The 20654-nt window shown below is 37.6% G+C and overlaps 1 protein-coding gene across 1 annotated transcript in view; it reads left to right on the top strand.

The window, feature by feature from the left end:
- LOC127027963 (E3 ubiquitin-protein ligase UHRF2-like) overlaps positions 1-19192 on the top strand; it is a gene marked incomplete at its 3' end in the record, with an annotated part of 98908 nt that extends 79716 nt beyond the window's left edge. The window contains exons 5-9 of the mRNA XM_050913806.1: positions 4565-4783; positions 10698-10807; positions 15301-15487; positions 18609-18732; positions 19085-19192. Coding sequence (XP_050769763.1) covers positions 4565-4783; positions 10698-10807; positions 15301-15487; positions 18609-18732; positions 19085-19192 — 748 coding nt within the window. The remainder of the gene's footprint in view (positions 1-4564; positions 4784-10697; positions 10808-15300; positions 15488-18608; positions 18733-19084) is intronic.
- Positions 19193-20654: the final 1462 nt, after the last annotated feature.

Consider the following 20654-nt stretch of genomic DNA (forward strand, 5'->3'; position numbering starts at 1 on the left):
ATGAGAAAAAAGGTCAGCAGAGTTGCTACCCTGGATTTCAAGAGAGCAAACTTTAAGCTATTCAGGGAGCTATTTAGCAGTGTCCCCTGGGAATCTACTTTTGAGGGCTTACAAGTCCACAAGTGCTGCTCAGTCTTTAAGAATCACCTTTTAGAAGCACAGGAGCAGGCAATCCCATTGTGTCAATGTACTGGGTTTGCGTGGCAAGGTTTTGGTAGCGGGGGGGCTACAGGGGGGCTTCTGTGAGAAGCTGCTAGAAGCTTCCCCTATGTCTGATAAAGCCAATGCCAGCCGGCTCCAAGACAGACCCTCCACTGGCCAAGGCCGAGCCAATCAGTGATGGTGGTAGCACCTCTGTGATAACATATTTAAGAAAGGGAAAAAAACTGCGCAACAAACTGCAGCCAGAGAGAGGAGTGAGAATATGTGAGAGAAACAACTCTGCAGACACCAAGGTCAGTGAAGAAGGAGGGGGAGGAGGTGCTCCAGGTGCCGGAGCAGAGATTCCCCTGCAGCCCGTGGTGAAGACCATGGTGAGGCAGGCTGTCCCCCTGCAGCCCATGGAGGTTAATGGTGGAGCAGATATCTACCTGCAGCCTGTGGAGGACCCCACGCCGGAGTAGGTGGATGCGCCTGAAGGAGGCTGTGACCCTGTGGGAAGTCCGCGCTGGAGCAGGCTCGTGGTGGGACCTATGGACCCATGGAGAGAGGAGCCCACGCTGGAGCAGGTTTGCTGGCAGGACTTGTGACCCCGCGGGGGGGACCCACACTGGAGCAGTCTGTTCCTGAAGGACTGCACTCTGTGGAAAGGACTCATGTTGGAGAAGTTCGTGGAGGATTGTTTCCCGTGGGAGGGACCCCATGCTGGAGCAGGGGAAGAGTGTGAGGAGTCCTCCCCCTGAGGAGGAAGTAGCGGCAGAGACAGTGTGTGATGAACTGACCAAAACCCCCATTCCCTGTCCCCCTGTGCCACTGAGGGGGGAGGAGGTAGAGAATTCGGGAGTAAAGTTGAGCCTGGGAAGAATGGAGGGGTGGGGGGGAAGGTTTTTTAAGATTTAGTTTTTATTTTCTCATTATTTTACTCTGATTTGATTGTTAATAAATTAATTTTCCCCAAGTCAAGTCTGTTTTGCCTGTGACGGTAATTGCTGAGTGATCTCTCCCTGTCCTTATCTCTATCCACGAGCCTTTTGTTATATTTTCTCTCCCCTGTCCAGCTGAGGAGGGGGAGTGATAGAGCGGCTTTGGTGGGCACCTGGCACCTAGCCAGGGTCAACCCACCACAGTCAAAAGTCAAGCAAATGGGGCAGAAGACCAGCTTGGCTGAACAGGGAACTCCTCGTGGAACTCAAGAGGAAAAGGAAATTGTATGATCTCTGGAAGCAAGGTCAGGCTTCGCAGGAAGATTACAGAGCTGTGGTTCATATATGCAGGGAGAAGACACGAAAGGCCAAAGCTCAGCTAGAGTTGAAACTGGTCAGTGTTGTGTCAGACAACAAGAAGGGCTTTTTTAAGTACGTTAATAGCAAGAGGAGGTTTAAAGAAAACATTGGACGGATACTTGTTGAAGATGGTCACCTGACAAATAGGGATGAAGAAAAAGCAGAGGCATTCAATGCTTTTTTTGCCTCAGTCTTTAATAATACTGATAGACCTTGGGCTGCCTGGTCCCCTGAGTCAGAGGACCATGAGTGTGGGAGCAGTGACTTTCCATTTGTGGACACTGAAATTGTGAGGGACCAGCTGTATCAGCTGAATGTTCACAAGTCCATGGGGCCTGATGGGATTCATCCCAGAGTACTGAAGGAGCTAGTGGATGTTATGGCAGGACCCTTCTCTATCATCTACCAAAGGTCTTGGGAGTCTGAGGAGGTCCCTGCTGACTGGAAGCTAGCCAATGCTATTTCCAATTTACAAGAAGGGTGTGAGGGAAGACCCAGGGAACTACAGACCTGTTAGTCTAACCTCAGTTCCTGGAAAAATTATAGAGAAGATTATACTGGGTACTACTGAAAGGCATTTAAAGAACAATGCAATCATCAGGCACAGTCAACATAGGTTCACAAAGGGAAAGTCCTGTTTAACTAATTTGATATCCTTCTATGATAATGTCACCTGCCTAGTGGATGAAGGGAAGGCGGTGGATGTAGTTTTTCTGGATTTTAGGAAGGCTTTTGACACTGTCCCTCACAGTATCCTTCTGGACAAGTTGTCCAACTGTGGGATGAGCAGGTTCACGGTGTGCTGGGTGAAGAACTGGCTGAGTGGCAGAGCTCAAAGGGTTGTAGTGAATGGGGCTACATCTGGCTGGCAACTGGTCACCAGCGGTGTTCCTCAGGGCTCAATTCTAGGGCCAGTTCTCTTCAATATTTTTATCAACAATCTGGATGCAGGAGTTGAATGCACCATTAGCAAGTTTGCTGATGATACTAAACTGGGAGGTGCTGTTGACTCTCTTGAGGGACAAGAGGCCTTGCAGAGGGATCTGGATAGATTGGAGCATTGGGCAATGATTAATGGGATTAAATTTAACAAGTCCAAATGCCGGATTCTGCACTTGGGATGGAGTAATGCCAGGCACAAGTATAAATTGGGAGAGGAGTGGCTGGAGAGCAGCCCTGCAGAAAGGGATCTGGAGGTGCTGGTTGACAGCAGGCTCAATATGAGTCAGCAGTGTGCCCTGGCAGCCAAGAGGGCAAGCCACATCCTGGGGTGCATCAAACACAGCATAACCAGCCGGTCAAAAGAGGTGACTATCCTGCTGTATTCAGCGTTGGTGCAGCCTCACCTTGAGTACTGTGTGCAGTTCTGGGCCCCACAATTTAAGAAGGATGTTCAGGTCCTTGAATGCGTCCAGAGGAGGGCAACAAAGCTGGTGAAAGGGCTGGAAGGCATGTCCTTTGAGGAGCGGCTAAGGACTCTGGGTTTGTCTAGTTTGGAGAAAAGGAGGCTGAGGGGTGACCTCATTGCTCTCTACAGCTTCCTGAGGAGGGGAAGTGGAGAGGGAGGTGCTGATCTCTTCTCCCTGGTATCCAGTGATAGGACTCGTGGGAATGGTTCAAAGCTGTGCCAGGGGAGGTTCAGCCTTGACATTAGGAAACATTTCTTTACCAAGAGGGTGGTCAAACACTGGAACAGGCTTCCTAAAGAGGTGGTCGATGCCCCATGCCTGTCAGTGTTTAAGAGGCATTTGGACAATGCCCTTAACAACATGCTTTAACTTTTGGTCAGCCCTGAAGTGTTCAGGCAATTGGACTAGATGATCATTGTAGGTCCCTTCCAACTGAACTATTCTATTCTGTTCTGTTCTGTTCTGTTCTATTCTAATTAAACTGTTTTAGTTTAAGAGGTTATATTTCTATCTTTTTATAACAGTCCAACTTCCTTTTTCTGCGGTAATTTCAGTGTCCACATTGCACAGTTTTTCCAGCACATAGGGAGGCTATGCAACCTCTACAGTCACTGCAAAATGGCTTTACACAGAGAATTTAAGACTATGTTGTTAAACAGAATTGGCACCTCTGAAACCTTAAGCACCTCTTTTTTATTTGTTTTGTGCTCTTTAATTGTAGTACAATCCCATTCAAATAGCCCTACTTTAATTGTTCTAAATGAATGTCTCTCAACTTGAAAAGGGAATAGAGCTCACTAGAAATTATTCATAATATAGCTGGGATGGGGGGGGGAAATATCAGATTTCTAGTTAAAAAAAAACCAACTGCCAAAGAACCCAAAATCCCATAAATGTCTTTTAGTGAACTGTCTTTTTTCTTTCTGCCTATTCTTTATTTCTTATAATTTTGCAACCCTTACTGTATCTCATGAAGAGAAATCCTGAAGTAATGCTTCTCTGATTTAACATAATAGGGTTTTAATTTTATAACTGAAGAGAGAAAACACTTTAAAACTATTAGCTGCCATGTCTATTAGAAAGTCTTAGAAATAGTCCTGATTTTGGTTATGGGTTTCTGCAGTTAGCCATTTTTTTAAACATTGTTTGGTAAATGGAATGTGGACTTGTGCAATCTTCATCACAAGATTTTTTTGTACATGCTGTGTTTGTAGGGTTGATTTTTTTTTTAAATGAGCTAACATTGTCTTATCTATGTTGTTATTGATATTGGTGGAAATGTAACAAATGTATGAAAGCCAAGTTAAACTAGAATTGAGCAGTTTTGAGGATTCGAGTTTTAATCTTTGTTGCTTTTTCACTGTTGGCTTAATTGGGTCCTTTGACTTTACTGAGAACAAATTTGATCTGTGCCTGTGTGGAAACTTGAACTTGAACTTATAAAAAGAAATCATCAAATGCTCATGGATTATTTTTTTCCTTTGGATTGCTGGATGCTTTTTCCGCTATGAGATTAGTCAAGTCACTAGTCTGCATTTAGACTAATATAAAATTTAGAAAAAACATACTAGATCAAATTTTTAAACAGAGTTAAGCATTAACACTCCCAAAAGTTATTTTGAAAATTGTGCTTCTGAAAAACATTGTCTTTAACTTACTTCTTACTACTTTGGGAGTACTCATTGTCACTTCTGTTCGGTTTTGCCTTTCAAGGTATCCAGAGAATGGCATAGTAGAAATGGACACCAAAAATCTTCGACCACGAGCAAGAACCATTCTGAAGTGGAGTGAACTAAAAGTGGGTGATGTGGTGATGGTTAACTACAATGTTGAGGCTCCAGAAGAAAGAGGATTCTGGTTTGATGCAGAAATTACCTCTCTGAGAGAAATTTCAAGGACTAACAAAGAGGTTCATGCTAAAATTCTGCTGGGGTAAGATTTCTTTGGCTAATGTGGAAAGTCTATTTACATTCTTAAACAAGCAAACAAAACCTAAAGCTTTTAGATTTTGTTTGCTACTCATTAGATTAACATTAACATACTGTATTTCTGCAGCTGAGCCAGGTCTGAGGTTCATGTGTGAAAGAAATTCCTTTAGAACCTTTGATATGTGCCTTAATTCCCCTAGCGGAGTCTGTCATTTCTCAATAGATCACGATGAACGTGCTGAGATGATACTCGCCTGATCAGACTGTCCTCTTTTATTGTTGAGTCATGGAAGCACTATCTGGACTTGTTAACCAATCATCACATCCCACGTCTGCTTCCCCCTCTATGCCGGTTCCATCCTTGGTGTGCATAGGACCCAGAAATACCATATAAGGCAATACTAGCTCCCCATTTCCACCCTTGCTTACACAACTCAGTGGGGGAAAGGGTGGTCATCTTGTCATGGCGGCATAAGGCCAAGACCAATGTCAATGCCTCCCACCTCCCCAAGGGTGTCAGGTGCAGAGGGGAGTTTGGTCATGGAGTGATGAAGGGTTAGAATCAAGGCAGTCAATAAGGTGGTGCATCGAGAAACCATCAGAATAATGCGAGCCAGAAGTCAAGAACGAATATATAATATGATGACTAGAACAGGTAAGAAACTGCTCAAAATAAGTATAAAAACTAGGGGAATGAAGTGGGATATCCCCATAGCTGTGGCAGGCCATCCTAGAAGGGATTCCCACCAACTATATTTGACTATTTTTTGAACGCATTCCAGGATTTGTTTGATCTCTGTGGTATTGTGGTAGACAGCTATTAAAGTTTGTTGTGCCTGCTCCTTTGCCTGTTTCAATAGTCGATGTAAGTCTTCATGTGGCAAAACCCGTTCAGAGATAAATTCATACCGATAGGGGTGATGTGGTGGTAGAAGGTATAATGAGTTGACAGTACTTGATAAGTGATAATTGGGGCAGTATAGTTAAAATCACATCCAGGTAGGGTTGTAAAATAACAGGTACATAGATTAACTAACATAAAGTATGGTTATATGTAGAGTCAATATATACAGAAGGACATGAAGATCGTAAACATACACAGCTGTTCCAGACATAGACAAGTATCGTCTCAGTTCACTGGGGTCTATTGAGAAATGACAGACTCTGCTAGGGGAATTAAGGCATATATCAAAGGTTCTAAAGGAATTTCCTTCATACACGAACTCCGGACCTGGCTCAGGGATGCAAGCTTCAATGTCTACTGATTGCCATCCTTTCGTTCCTTGCCAGGCCCATTGTTGATGATCCACGGGATAGATCACGGATCTGGCAATATTAAAATAGTGGATTCCATGAGCCAGATTTTCCCATTTGTCCTGAAAATTTAGTGAACCAAGAGTCATGGGGAATTGGGATTTCTTCTTCAGAGTAGCAGGATGTCAAAGGAGGCAATCTACAAGAAAAGAACAAAATGCATCCTGTCTAGGCTACAAGCCAAGTGGCAGGTAGTTATTTGAGTTACTCTTTTCAGAATTCCTTCATACAAATTTGGTCCTAGTACCCCTGTAATTAGAGCTGTGGTGATGGTGTTGGTAGGGGGAATACATGCTCGCACTGTAGTCCCTACGAGAGCTTGTGAAGGTGGAGAAAGGAGGGGTTTCTGTAATAGGTGAGTCTTAGGGATCATTGGTAGCTGCAGAATAGGGAGAGGGGTGAGAACAAAATGGTTGGGACCTCAAGGTCGGACTCTGTCGATGATAGCGGAGATACCAAGAACCCAACGCTGAACGGTAATGGATTGTGCACATCCTTCAGGAAAGGAACATTGCAAAGGACATCGTGAAGAATAGGATGTAAAACCTTAAGTGTAAGGGGGCGATCCCCAAGGAGTTCATAAATATCAGAAAGGGCAAGGAAAGTGGCAAGTAAAGAATAGAATAGAATAGAATAGTTCAGTTGGAAGGGACCTACAATGATCATCTAGTCCATTAGATATTTCAGGTGGTGTCTACATTATCTAATAAAAACTCTCTTTATTTCAGTTAGAAATTTTATGGGTCAATTTTTAATTTTTTTTTAAACCTAAGTAACCTGATAGTTATGTTTAAATTTTGAAGACGGTAAGTAGGTATGACTCCCCATAGTATTCTTATTTCACTACCCTCTGGAAGAAATTTGAAAAAGCCACAATAGAGAAATACTGTATTCCAGGATGGTGAATTTATTTGGCCAAATGAAGTCCATTTTCTAAGTAGAATCTTATTTATTTCAATGAGTATTCTGCCTGACTAAGTGTTCAGGCTTCATTGATGTGTTAATAGCTTATATATGTGGCCAATCAACTATGACAGTATGCAGAAAGCAAAATTTTCTGAGCCCTGATGTTTCTTATGATTCATCCAGGTATAATTCTGAGTCACCAGAGTTACCCCAGTCATTCATCTCAATTAATGGTAAAAGTACAAGATAAACTTCCTGGAATTGATAAACTTGTGTAAAGAATATGCTTCAACGGGAATTACTTGATTTCAGGTATTTGGGTTTGTAAAATCAATCCTTTAGTGTTAGTGTTAGTTATTAATTCTTTTCAATAAAAACTGTAATTTATCATGAGAGACTTATTTTTAGGTGATTAATTATTTGTTTACTACTTAAGAAAAAAACTTGGCAGGCAGTAAAGGGAGGCAGAACACTTGCAGTTGTTCCATTCACTGACTCTTTCTCTCTTCAATATTATGTTTAAGAGGGCTTGAATATTTGATTCAAAATAATACAACTTTTTATTGATCTTTATTGCTTTTGACAAAGGTGTCATTGAGTTGCTGGCACAATGACAGGAAATAACAAGGGCATGTATGTTTACACTGTATATAGTGATGGTGTAGAGTCAATAAAACTTGTGATGAGGAAAATATATTTTTTACTGTATTTTTGACATGCATATCTGTTATGTGGTATTTCTATACTCATTTCTCAGTCAAACCCTAGTGGAAAAGTCTTGAAAAATTTGTCATCATTACTTCATTTTTTGGGAAACCAAGATAAATTAGAGAACATTATCAAAGAGAAGAGTGAAACTGAACAAAGACCCAAAAAAAAAAAATCATTGCAACAGCAGATCTAACCATATATTAATAATTCTCATTTGTTCTGTATCTGCACTGCAATTAAAGGTTGTCATTGTAGTGTTTCTAAAGCCTATCCAAACTGGACTTAATGCAGCTTAAATACAAATATCAGCAAAGCTGTGATGCTATAAGCACAGATCAAGTCTGCCCAAGACTGTAGGACTCATGACTCTGATCATACTTCATTATTTTCAGTTCAGAGCGGTCATTCTTGTTTCTCTGATACCCCAGAGAACTTGCCAACTCAGTTTACAGTACCTCTGAAATTCATCTATTCTTCCTTTCTTTGGGAAGTATTTCTTTCATGGTGAAAGCAATTATTAGTAATTAGGGTATTATTATTTTTCTCTCTGAACTTTCAAGGAAGCATATATGTGCCTATTGGTGGAGGGTCACTGTGAGACAAACCTCTCATATTTTATCCAGACTTCGGTAGCTGGCTGACAATGAGAGTCACAATACTAAAAAAGTTCAAATGCTGCTTTGTCTTTTTTGTTTGCTAGACTTCAAGGTTGATGAACTCTCACTTTTTCTTCACTCAGTTAATATATTAAGGCATTTGAAGGTTTGAATTTAGCAAGGGCCTCTCTCAGTACCATGAGTTGTCTTATTTAAATCTTTGGATTAATTCAAGGCTAACAGTAAAATCAGTTCACTACAGATTCATTATACATCTTTCTCCAAGTAAATATATTATGAATTTGAGAAATTCATTAGAGTAGCAATAATGGAAGGTAGTAGTAAGGATCTTGAAATATGTCGTAGTTTTATACTTTAATCATCTGTTAGTTCTACAGATTGTGTTGGGCTTTCTGCTCTTAATCAGTGCTTTTCCAAGCATTTTTGCATTTTGTAGATCGCTGTCTTTTTATTGTGTTTTTACATTTAACCTGATGGATTTTGAGCCTATCATCTTCCTCATTTAGACACAACTGCTTTTTGTAGGATGCTTTCTTGCTTCTTGTAATTTCCATTTCCCTGCTAAACAGGCTAAACAGCCTTGCTTGGATTCCTTTTACTCACTCTTGATATTTTGATAGGTGGTGTACATTTGTTCTCAGTGTCCAGCATGTTGTCTAAGTAGTCTTCACACTGCCTGTACAGATTTTACTCTTAATTATTTTTTGAGGAAGTTTTTCTATTTCTATTTAATTTTCCTTTTTGAAATTGAACGTAACTTGAATTTTCTTGCTCTTGCAAAGATACTGAATTTAAGTACATCATTACAGAGCAACAGAATAATGCAATGAACCAGGTCTTGCACAGTGGACCAAGTCACTCAGGACCAAGTCAAGAGTTCTTCAGCTTTTGTGGATTCCTGGCTAGCTGCTCCAAGGAACCATCATTGGCAGTGTCTAAAAATTTAATCTTGACATTGGGTCTAGTACCTGATCTAGTACTGTTATGTTTCCTTTCTTCTTAGTATGTCTGATGGCCTTCAACATCTCGTAGTTGCTATTATCATGTTGTTTGGGTGCACAATAATGCAGTCCTAATGCTATATTTTTTTCTATTTAGACCTGGAATTTCAGTTTCTATAGATTTTCTTACTGATGTTTATATATATTCATGTAGTATAATTCCATATCCAAGATAATATCTTTTTTTCATCTAACACCTTTGGTACTTGCTGCTTGAGCTTTGAAGACATGTTTTTGTTGAGATGCAGAATGTTACTTCTGGTTCATTTCTCAAAATAGCTCTCATAACATAGTGGCATGTGGTCTAACAATTTGCTGAAACATTCTTGACCAGCTCTATTAAAGTTCACTTGTCAAAAAAAACCTGTCTATAGACTTCTTGCACACACATGTAGCTTATTTCCCTATAGGTAACAAAGCTTCTTAAAGGGAATCCTTGATTGATGTGATTTAGAGCCACTCACCATTGTGATTATCCCCTGTCCCAAGGTCCTAGTTGAGATGATACAGTAGCTAAATTCAGCATCTAAGTAATCATAAACAGCAAGGTTGGAAGGGACTGAATGAGTTCCTCTTAGACCATTCTTTAAGATAAACTGTACCTGTTGTTATTTCTGAAAGGCATTTGTCTAACCTGTTACTAAAGACATCCTTTTCTTGTCCCCTCTTTCTTCTTTCCCTTCTCTCCTCCAGCCAAAAAATCCATTTTACTAGCTACTAGGGAAAGTCTCATTTGTAGCTGCAATGCCTGATTTATGCTGAAATTTTCAATACAGTTTATTTCTCAACAAAATTTTACATTACTAGTTTAATACAATATGCTTCAGAATTTAAATAGATGCTTACTAATAGCCAACAATTTATTGAATTTGTGTCTGTTTTGACTTTTCCATATAGATCTGCCTGAAGTTTAAGATATATTTATATTTCTATATTTTGCATTATACACACACAAACACACATGTGCGCACACGCACACAAATATGCATGTATACATATATACTTTCAATTCAAAGTTTCCTGTTATTTAGAAGGAAAATGAGGCATAACTGTGTGTTGGTTTAAGATAATATTGCTGTTGTGGTGTGTATTATATTAGAAGTATTCTTAGAAGAATCAAACTGGACAATAAAACATTGTGTTGGGATGTTCTTCATCTGTGCCACTAACTAGACTGTACACTGTGTTTTGATTTTGCTACATGTTAGAGCACTGCATTGAATTTTGTTTGTGAAGTCAATAAAAACTATTTTATCATTGATAAAAGAGATGCCAGTTAACTATATTACTTTGCTTAGGGTTTGCCAATTATAGAGGCTAAGACTGAGAAACAGAGTTCAATGTACTTTATTATATTTTTATTTTTCAGAGGCCCAGAAGATGCAATAAATGACTGCAGAATCCTTTTTATAGAGGAAATGTACAAGATTGAAAAGCCAGGAGCTTATCCACTGACATTTGGAGATGGAGATTTCAAAAGTATGCTTTTTTTATTGTATGATTAAGACTGTTAGTTAAATATTTGAATGGCATTAAAAAAATTAAGGGATCAGAGCACAGAATTAATTTAATTAAGGTTTCTTTTGTGTGTAATAAAAGAATTGTTATTACACAGATTTTTGGTTTGAAAAGTTTTTACTATAATGTAACTTTATTACATGGCGTACTGAGAATAAATTTTTGATGTAATATATCGACACATTAGTGCTATGAATATAATCTCATAAGCAGGTAAATGGCTGATATTTTAGATGATCTGTATGGAGTGAGTTCATAGTCTGAGATAAGTTCCTAGGCAGGTATCCAAATCACAAAACTTACTATCATAACTGACATCTCATTTGAGTTCTTAACAGATGCAAAAGACTAAAAGAGTCAATACTGCTATCTTTAACCCTGGCATTATCTAAGAATGAAAAATCATTAGCTGTGTAGAGCAAGAAAGTGTCAAGCTTGCTAGAACTATGAAAAAAACAGATATATTTGATTTTAGATTATTATTTGACCGCTTATGTCCTTCTGAACACTAAATACACCATGTCTCCTCATTGCCCCCCCCCAAAGGGCAGTTCTCTAAAAAGTAGTTTAACATTGTATCCTAAGTTTAAAAATATGTGAAAGTTAAAGAACAGGAGTTATAAGACAGTGTTTATAATGGGAACACTGAGAGGTTGATCTGTGGCATTATTGATAGATATTACTGAATTTTAAAAGAAGCAAATTTATTGCAGTTTAGTTTTCATTTATAATCTAAGGCTAATATTTGTGTCATTGTATGTAGGTGTCAGTAATACACAAGACTTTATTTGCAGTGTACTATTAAAGAAATGATGTCATATTAAAAATCAGTGTTTTTTAAAAAAGCAAATTCCATTTGCAAATGTATTCATAAAAGTAGAAATGTAATTTTCAATAAATGAAGGCATTTTAAGCAATTTTTTTCATTGTTTATTATTTATTTTTCTCAGATTAGTCAATGAAAACTAACCATCCATTCCATTTATGTTCTCTTAGTCACTTTAAGGGTGATTCTCAACATTTTAAAATAATATTTTTGTGATAAACTTACAGTTTGAGAAATTTTTAAATTTAGAGATAGTGTAAAACCAAGTTATATCTGCTTTGCATTTATGTACCTAATTTTTATATATATATATATATATAGTGAGTATATTTCTAGTTTATAAACTGATTTTGGAGGGTATGTAAATTTGTCATGCTTTATTTAATTACATACACCCCTACAGTGCAGTGGAATTAAGTTTAAAGTTCTGTTTTATGTAAATGATTATCACTAACTTTAGGTCATGGATTAGGCTTCAGGCCTTATTTATTTTACATTCTATATTTTCCTGCACTGGCTCCCTGTTTTATTGTATAAGAATCAAGTGTTCAGTTCCTACTCATTTTCAGTTACTACTGTCACGTCTTATTTCTTTAATTGTCTCCTTATTTGTAGCCTGTTCTCAAACCTCTCACATAATTGCTGTCTTTGTATAAATCTGCACCTATATGGTTTTTATGCAATTCTTGATCCCCTTTTCATTTCTTTCAAGATTATTTTTTACAAACCATCATAATTAAGTGTAACACAACAATATTAACTTACATTTTAACCTCAAAGATTTAATTGTTAATTTACTGCTGGCTATGTAACTTTATTCCTTTGTCTTCATCTACTTTTTTTCCCCCAAAGTCCAACTTCCTCACCACACTGTTTACTTAATTTTCTCCTGCTGTTATTCTGATCTTTTTTTTGTAAGTTGTCCTGAATTTGTTCTGTGAAGCACAATGCACTATAGTTTTCTTATTGTTTATGGCTCAACTGATTTCTTTATTGCTCCTTGGTATTTGCCTCCCTAGTCCTACTCTACATTTAAAAATTAGCCATCTAAATACATACAGATCACTTTTAGTTTATTTGTATGTTAAGAAAAACAATAGACTGGTATTTTAATAACAGCAGCTAGAATTCAAAGAGAATTAATTGACCTGAAATGCTCCATGAGTTTGTTATGGAGCAGGGTCAGAGAATGTGCTGAAATTAAGAGCTCTAGAACATATTTTAGATGTTTTTATACAAAACAGAACTGGTCATCAACATGTTACTTTAACTTCCATCAGAATCTAAATTTGTACTACAAACATTAGATAAGTTTTTTCCTACAAAAGAAGGGAATATGAAAGAACCTATGCAACTAAATTTTAGTGGTGGTAGGGGTGGACAGGCTCATCTCTATCCGAACAACAGTGCAAATAAAATCAATGCAATTTGAGTTATTAAACCAGTTTAAAATAGAAATGGGAAAAGGATGTTTTCTGGCCCAGTCCTTCCCCTTCCTCTCACTGAGTTTGCTTTGAGGTTCCTCTGTTAGAGGACATAAGGAAACTCTTGCAAATTGATTGTTATCAGTAATAAAAATGGCTATATATTTCATTTTTCTCATCTATCTTAAACTTTTTATTGTATCCTTTTGCCTTTGTTCTAAAGTAATAGTAGTAACAGGAGCCAAATATTATCTGGCAGGCCTCAAGATATATCACTTCTTTTAAAAGTAAGAAAAGGCTATTTTTAATTTATAGCATTTCTGACATTCTAGAGCTACTTGGGAGCGTCAGAAAACAGTTCTGTTTATCCAAGTGAATGATATAATTAAATATTGCAGTAGTTCCAGAGAACCAGAAGATCAAGTTGTAAACTTCATAGGATGGTTGAAGAAAATGCGATATGGGGAAAAGAGAAGCTAATTTAAACTTTGACTCATACTACTCATTTGTCCATTATTATCAAAGGTGTCTTGATTCTCTAGCTCAGTGGATGCCAAAGTGGGGTGCATGCACCCCAGGGGGTGTGCAAGACAATCCATTGGGGTGCAGGAAGAAAATAATTTTTGTCCTGTTAAAAATAAAATTAAGTTAAATTAAAAATAGTGTTTATTTCTTCTTTATCTCATCCTTTTTTAAGGATTCTCTTCCTTCTAAACTTATACTTGTTTCAGACACTTTCTGTAATAGTTAATTCTGCTACATGTGTTCAATTTACCTACTCACTCCTTTGCATCTAATATAAGACTATTAAATGTTCTCCTTTTTCTATAAAGGCATTTCTTACCTTAGCTGAGGAACCAGTACCTATGCTGTTACTATATGAAGGATACGTTGGTCCAAATTCCCAAATGAGCAGAAACAGAAGGGTAGCATTAATTCGATTTCTGTAAAAAGAAACTGTATGAAAATTGGTGATCTGGGATCATCTGTCACCCTTGATTAATAATTCTTATATCCATCTAGATATTAATTTTTTAGAGGGATGGAGTTTTTCTGAGTTGTAATTTGCTCTTCATAGGTCTTAAGCTATCCATTTAGAATTTATTAATATCTACGTTTAAGAAAACTCCTGCTGAAGAATGCACCGAGATCTGATCTGTAGGAAGAGTGTACAGGTGGAGTAGTGGTGGTGAGGAATCAGAGAAGCTGCTGGTTGGTCACTTTCATTGTTGCTTGTATACGTGGCAGAAGAAATTCCATTAGTCCAGGGAGTCAAATGCCTCATTATAAAAGCACCATTTTCAAATAGGGACAGTGCTCATATGTGTAAAGAATTGAGTCCTATTGACGTAGTAATGCATAAAAGCAGTAATCTGGTCATTTTATGACACTAATGTAAGCTGATCCAAGTGCTTAAGTTTCAGTAAACCAACATAATTAAACGTATTCTTTCATTTGGCTGTTTGAATTAATAGGAAAAAAATATTTATTACTAAGAATAAAGATGAAACTTGTCTATTTTTTCAGATTTAAATAAAAATTATCTTGAATTGATGAAATTAGAATAAAACTGTATTATTCTTTATTTATCAACCCTGTGCATTTTTTTTTTAATTGCAACACTATAAAGGACTGTAATTTCACAGTTCTGTTCAAGTCCTTCTACAGACAGTCCTGCCAAGGCAACTTGCAGAACAATATCTTCTCATGACTTAGTCCATCAAAATGAGTCCATTCACATTAATAAGTGCTAAGTCTTCATAAAATTAGTCAGTTATTATAATGGACTCAGTGCAGTCAAGCTGCCAGTGAATTATGTTGCCACTGTTTGAGTGTGTAGAGCTATTTTCTTTCTTTTTTACATCCCCCACGCCCCCATCCCCTGATGGCCAGGGTAGCAGAGCAACAGACTAGGTTGCAACCTAACCTGGAAAATGACAATGACCTTTTCATAAATGTTAGGCTGAAGAACACAAGTTGATATTGACAGTAGCTGCTTAGTCATGTAGTAATACATAAGTGTTATATAAACTGTTCCTGTTGGCTTGATTTTTTTAAACCCAGACTTCATTGTAATAGCAAAGCTACTACATCCATGGCATGTTCATGTGGGCACACATATATATATTCTTCTGCCGTTATGTTGTATTTATAGATCTGAAATCAGTTTTCTAAGACCTGTGGCTTTTTATCTTTTTTGATAGGAAAGAGTGGCCCTGAATGCAAGCACTGCAGGGCTGACCCAGATAAGGAATGTCGCTTTTGCTCCTGTTACTTGTGTGGTGGAAAACAGGATGCTCACATGCAACTCCTTTGTGATGAATGTAATATGGCTTATCATATATACTGCCTGAACCCTCCCTTAAGCAAGATACCAGAAGATGAGGATTGGTAAATATACAAGGATGATTTACTTATGTATATTCCGATTCTACACAAGGTACCTCTTTGTTATTTGCAACTAGAGGAATTACTGAAGAGCTTTTATATTTCTGGTATGTTTTTCATCCTTGCACTGTATGTAAACATATTTACATTTTATGTTAAGATTCTATTTGTAAATATAATTCATAAACTATTGGTATTGAGCTTTGTTGATCATTACAGAATTTCAGAAATTAGCTTGTTCAGTTTATGACCTCTGTGACATTAACTGATGTTATTACACTTAATTAGCACCACCTACAGTGGTGCTTCCCCAACCTTTTATTTGTTTTATTCAGGCTTCATTGTTGCTTCTCCTTTAATCCTTTTCTTTCCCCTCAATCTCAGGCCTTGTTGCTGCCTCCTTGCCTTTCCCTTATCCTATAGCTGCCTCATTCATTTTTTCTGCTGTGAGAAAACCACTACCTTACTCCTCCCCATTTCCAGTAACTCTAGCACCACCAGCAAGAAAGCCAAACTAGTAGGCCTTGGTGGACTCAGCTAACTCCATTCTGAGCTGACTCTGCATGGAGCCAGCATCAGTCCATTGAAGCTTATCATCTTGAGCTCCATGTCACATCTCACCTGTATCAGTTATGTGCAACTCATACCATTTGTATTTATAACCTGCTTGTAAAATATATTAAATGCTAATCTTTTATAAGTGACTTATAAATAGAACTTTAGAATTAAGTTTTCCATTATGAATACATCAATAGATGTCTATGGACATGTTTTAAAGAAAAACTTTGAACTGCACTTTGTGATAGATTTTAGTGGAACTACACACTTCAAATAAAATATTTTAAGTACTTTAGAAGTTTTAACATTCTATGGAAGTAAATAACTTAGTGTACTATATTACATCAGCTGCCTCATATTGGGTAAGTTTGTTTATAGTTAAGTGTCTAATGCTCTACCTTTTTTCCTGGGCTAATATATTTCAGTTTCCCCAGACTCCAGTTATATTTATACCTATGTGCAACTTCAATTATGACATTTGGTGAGGGTTTTTTCATTGTGTATATGTGCACACTAAGATGCTTCTGCTAATTTAAAAGGAAATAGACATTTCCTTTTGAATATTCTGAACTGAAAATAATTTTACTCATATTTGCTCTGTTTGGAGAAACTGCTGAATTTGAACACTATCTAGAAAATATTTTCAATACATATTGCAAATATGTATGAGTTATTGGGACTAAATATAGCAATTATTGTCTGTGTGCTTCCCATTTCTTGTATATGCAAAATGATTGTGTACACAGGTATATATAATCTTTATTCAGCAGTCTTTGTTGGGCAGCATGTGAATCCCAGCTATCCCCAGGTTTTCTACTTTTGTGCACAGAAGACTAATCTGCCCCAACATCCATTCATTTCCTATTAATTGCTTATGGAAGTGAGCTGAAGATCTTAGTGCTTTCAAATCATGTGTTGGAAAGCGTTCTCTGCTATAGCACTTCAGAGTTGGTCACAGTCCTTAAACGGTGTTCTTTTGTGACTGTGCTTGACTTTTGGGTATAACAACTGAGAAGTTTTTTGACTACAATCATCCAGAATTTTAAAGGGAATATTATTTAGGATCTGTCCTCTGACAGTGCATCCGTTCTTCTTCAGGTCCCCTTACTCCTAAAAGACTATACCAGTACTCCAGCAGCAAAAAGTAATTTTATGTTCCAATATTAATCACAACAAGGTTACAAAAAAGAAAATACACACGCTCCAAGTTTAATTTTTTAAAAAAGAACAACCCTCAAAACGTGTTTGAACAGGAAAGAACATAGCCTGAATGTCAATGTCCAGGTGGAGTTTGCCTAGCAGAAAATTATGGAAAATTTCTTCTTTACCTTTAAACTGAACAGGTATGATTTGGAAATTATTGTTTTAGTATATATTTTTCAATTTTTAGAAATTTAGAATACTTTTACATTATTTCTTGGTTTTGGTGTAATAATCTGCTTTAAGAGTACCAAGACCCCAAGGGTTAAACTGAATTGTGAATTGTGACTGTGTTCTGCAATAAGTATCTGTATGAATTCTAGGTTGCAAATAAAAACATGATTTGAGGTATCTCCCATCTTAGAGGGTTTAGAGCGTGTATACAGGCAATTCTTGTGAAATATCTGTATACAGTGACGTTGCCCTATGGTAACTAGTTCTTCTGTTCATACTCAAAGATAAAAGGTATATAGTAAAAGTAAGGCATTAGTAGTAGTAGTAATCTAAATATATTGTTGTTATTATTATAGATCAGACTTCTTCCACTAGTGACTTTTGGACCAAACTCAGCCCATGGAAGCCAGAAGCAATGGCAGTTGCCTTTGCCTTGGCACTCCTGGAGTGGGAAAAAAGTGCTGTTAGAAGCAATAAAAGGATCTGTGTGCTCCCTTCCTCCCTTTGCCTTAGCCACTGTTTCCTACAATCTCCTATCCTTTTTCTACCTTAATGGTTTTATGGTGGCTGGAATGAGTCCCAATGCCATATGAGGCAAAGAAATATATAGAAATGGAGTTTAGTACTCTTCCCATTTGTTGAGTACTGAGTCACATTCCTGATGCCTTAGGCATGGTGGGGTAGGATAAGGATGCATGTGTACATGTATGCATGTTTTGCGGTACCCTAGGGCTGTTCCACATCCAGCTGTCTGAAGTGAGATTTGGTGCAGTAAAAGCAGATGATGAGTGGGCAGGATGTGGAAATTAACCATGAGCATTAGTCAGCAGTATACTCTAATCTCATTTCTCCTCTCCCCTATGTGATCTGAACAAGCAAGGAAAGGAAGAGAAAATGAGGAGGGAATACAGGAAACGTGGGGACCTCTCGTACATCGCATGAGAAAAGAAGAGTGAAATGTTTCGCCTCTACCACCCTACTTTAAAAAAAAAAAGTCTTGTTTTAGAAGTGGACAGTATTTGTTCTTGTTGAGTTTATTTTTCAACCTGAGTCCTCAGCTTTTAAAAACTCATATATTTGCTAGCTTCAAAATATTTAGTCAGGATGAACAAATTTGACACTCTTTTGCTTAGAAGAAATGTATTGCCATTATTACTAAGTAATAAAGAATTTACTGAAACTTTTATTTTAGGTATTGTCCTTCATGCAAAAATGATTCTAATGAAGTCGTAAAAGCTGGAGAAAAACTCAAACAGAGTAAAAAGAAAGCAAAGATGCCATCTGCCAGTACTGAAAGCCAGAGAGACTGGGGCAAGGTAGAGTGTATTTTAAGTTTAAAATAGCTCACCATCCATGTGTGTGTTACATCTTTAACTACATTTATATATGCATTACACAAAATTCAGTACAGGACTGAACAGACTGTAAAGCAATGTTGACTCCTGTACACTGTCTACTGAAAGTTAAAACATCTGAAGAATTATTAAGATGACTAGAGGTAAATAAAGAAATGACAATTAATTAATTAATTAAAACTGCTGTTGACAATTTTTATATTAATATATTTTGAAGTGTTTACTATAATGGTTGGATGTCTTGGTATCTGCATCAGCTTTTATAAATTATTTTAAATATAATAAAATTCATTCTCTCTGATGTGTTTTTTAGGGCATGGCTTGTGTTGGTCGCACTAAGGAATGCACTATTGTCCCTTCTAATCATTATGGTCCTATACCTGGTGTCCCTGTTGGGACAACCTGGAAATTCAGAGTTCAGGTATGTTCTTAGATTTGTAATTGAAATAAATCTGAATAATAGGTACAGTTTGGGCACAAAAATTATTTTTGGATTGGTAATTGTCATGTTCACTAAGAATAAATGTAGAGAGTGTATTTTAATTCTAATATTCAAAATACTGCCAACTATAGTGGAATTTGAAGCATACTGATTTGAAAATACAACTTAATTGCAATTGTAAAAATAGTGCTTACTATTTTTAAAGGGGAACCTGCTATAATTAAGATGGACTTATATCTTGCATGTTAAACTCTCAACTGAAATAATTAGAGGAAGTTGAGTATTTTCTGAAGTCTACTGCTTTGGAACATGAACCAATCCATCCCACTTATGGATATAGATTATAGAATTCAGAAAATATTTGACTGTATCCAGTGGTGTCTCTAATGCTTATTAGCTGGTTGGGATCCCCACTGAGGGCTACTGTGCAGGTGCAATATAGTTCCTGTTTCAGTTCATACTTCTCTTCCAATGTGTTGTGGTGCCAGGCTTGGTGCTAGTGTGCATGTGTTGTGGTTTAACCCCAGCCAGCAACTAAGCATCATGCAGCCGCTTCCCCCTCCCCTCTCCCAGTGGGATGGGGAGGAGGAAAAAAAGGTAAAACTCGTGGGTTGAGATAAGAACAGTTTAATAACTAAAGTAAAATAAAATACACTACTAACTAAGAATAATAATAAGAATAAGAATAATTGTAGTGAAAAGGAATATAACAAAAAAAAAAAAAAACCAACCCACCCAAGAAAAGACAAAAGTGATGCACAATGCAATTGCTCACCACCCGCTGACCAATGCCCAAGCAGCAATCCGCCCCTCCTGGCCAACTCCCCCCTGTTTATATACAGGGCGTGACGTTCTATGGTATGGAATACCCCTTTGGCTAGTTCAGGTCAGCTGTCCTGGCTATGCCCCCTCCCAGCTTCTTGCACACCTGCTTGCTGGCAGAGCATGGGAAACTGAAAAGTCCTTGGCTTAAGATAAGCGCTACTTAGCAACAACTAAAACATCAGAGTGTTATCAACATTATTCTCACACTAAATCCAAAACACAGCACTGTACCAGCTACTAAAAAGAAAGTTAACTCTGTCCCAGCCGAAACCAGGACAGCATGCTATCCATACTTAGCACAAGAAAGAAATAAGATTTTACTGAGGGTTCTAAAGTTCTGGTGGGGGTGGAACCCACTGTCCCCAAGGTAAGAGCCACCTCTGATTGTATCACTATAAATTGATTACCTGTTCCTTTTGGGCCATACATTACTGGCATCAGCACCTTCCTTTAGGCTGATGAATGTTTTAAACTAATACAAGCCAGTATTGACTACTGAAAGAAGTAGTCCACCCAGCCGCGTCCACTTCTTGCACTGTCCCTTCTGTTGTCTGTCACAAATGTTTCTCAGGCCATATGATAAACTATATTGGAAAGTAATCTGGCAGAAAAACAA

The sequence above is a fragment of the Gymnogyps californianus genome, unplaced genomic scaffold, assembly GCF_018139145.2.
Source record: "Gymnogyps californianus isolate 813 unplaced genomic scaffold, ASM1813914v2 HiC_scaffold_111, whole genome shotgun sequence".
In the NCBI taxonomy this organism is placed as follows: Eukaryota; Metazoa; Chordata; class Aves; order Accipitriformes; family Cathartidae; genus Gymnogyps; species Gymnogyps californianus.